This window comes from Opisthorchis viverrini (genome assembly GCF_000715545.1).
Source record: "Opisthorchis viverrini unplaced genomic scaffold scaffold37163, whole genome shotgun sequence".
In the NCBI taxonomy this organism is placed as follows: domain Eukaryota; kingdom Metazoa; phylum Platyhelminthes; class Trematoda; order Opisthorchiida; family Opisthorchiidae; genus Opisthorchis; species Opisthorchis viverrini.
In genome coordinates, this window is record NW_008780203.1 from 1 (window position 1) to 271 (window position 271).

A 271-nucleotide genomic window follows, 5' to 3' on the forward strand; every position below is an offset into this window, starting at 1 on the left:
CTTTCCAAACAAATAGTCAGATGCTTACTTGCGTGTACAGTCCATTATCGAGGATGCAGTCACTTCTTGATAACAGCCGAATAAGTTTTCGTCAGTCTGGATGAAGTTGTCCAGTGGTGCGGGGAAATCCGACCGGTATTGTTGGTGCAAGACTCCGGTGGGCAATGAACCACCGAACTCACAGTAGACGGCCAAACATCCCCGATTATATTCAATCGGGCCATCGTGCAATCCAGTCATCCTGGAGCTCCAGTACATTATGGGTTCGTTT

The 271-nt window shown here is 48.0% G+C and overlaps 1 protein-coding gene across 1 annotated transcript; it reads right to left on the bottom strand.

Moving 5' to 3' along the window:
• Positions 1–30: 30 nt before the first annotated feature.
• Positions 31–240, bottom strand: T265_16376 (hypothetical protein; the record flags this gene model as incomplete). Its single annotated transcript, XM_009180005.1, has 1 exon — positions 31–240. A coding segment is annotated over one exon (210 nt), but the record flags the coding sequence as incomplete, so codon positions are not given.
• Between the last annotated feature and the right edge of the window lie 31 nt (positions 241–271).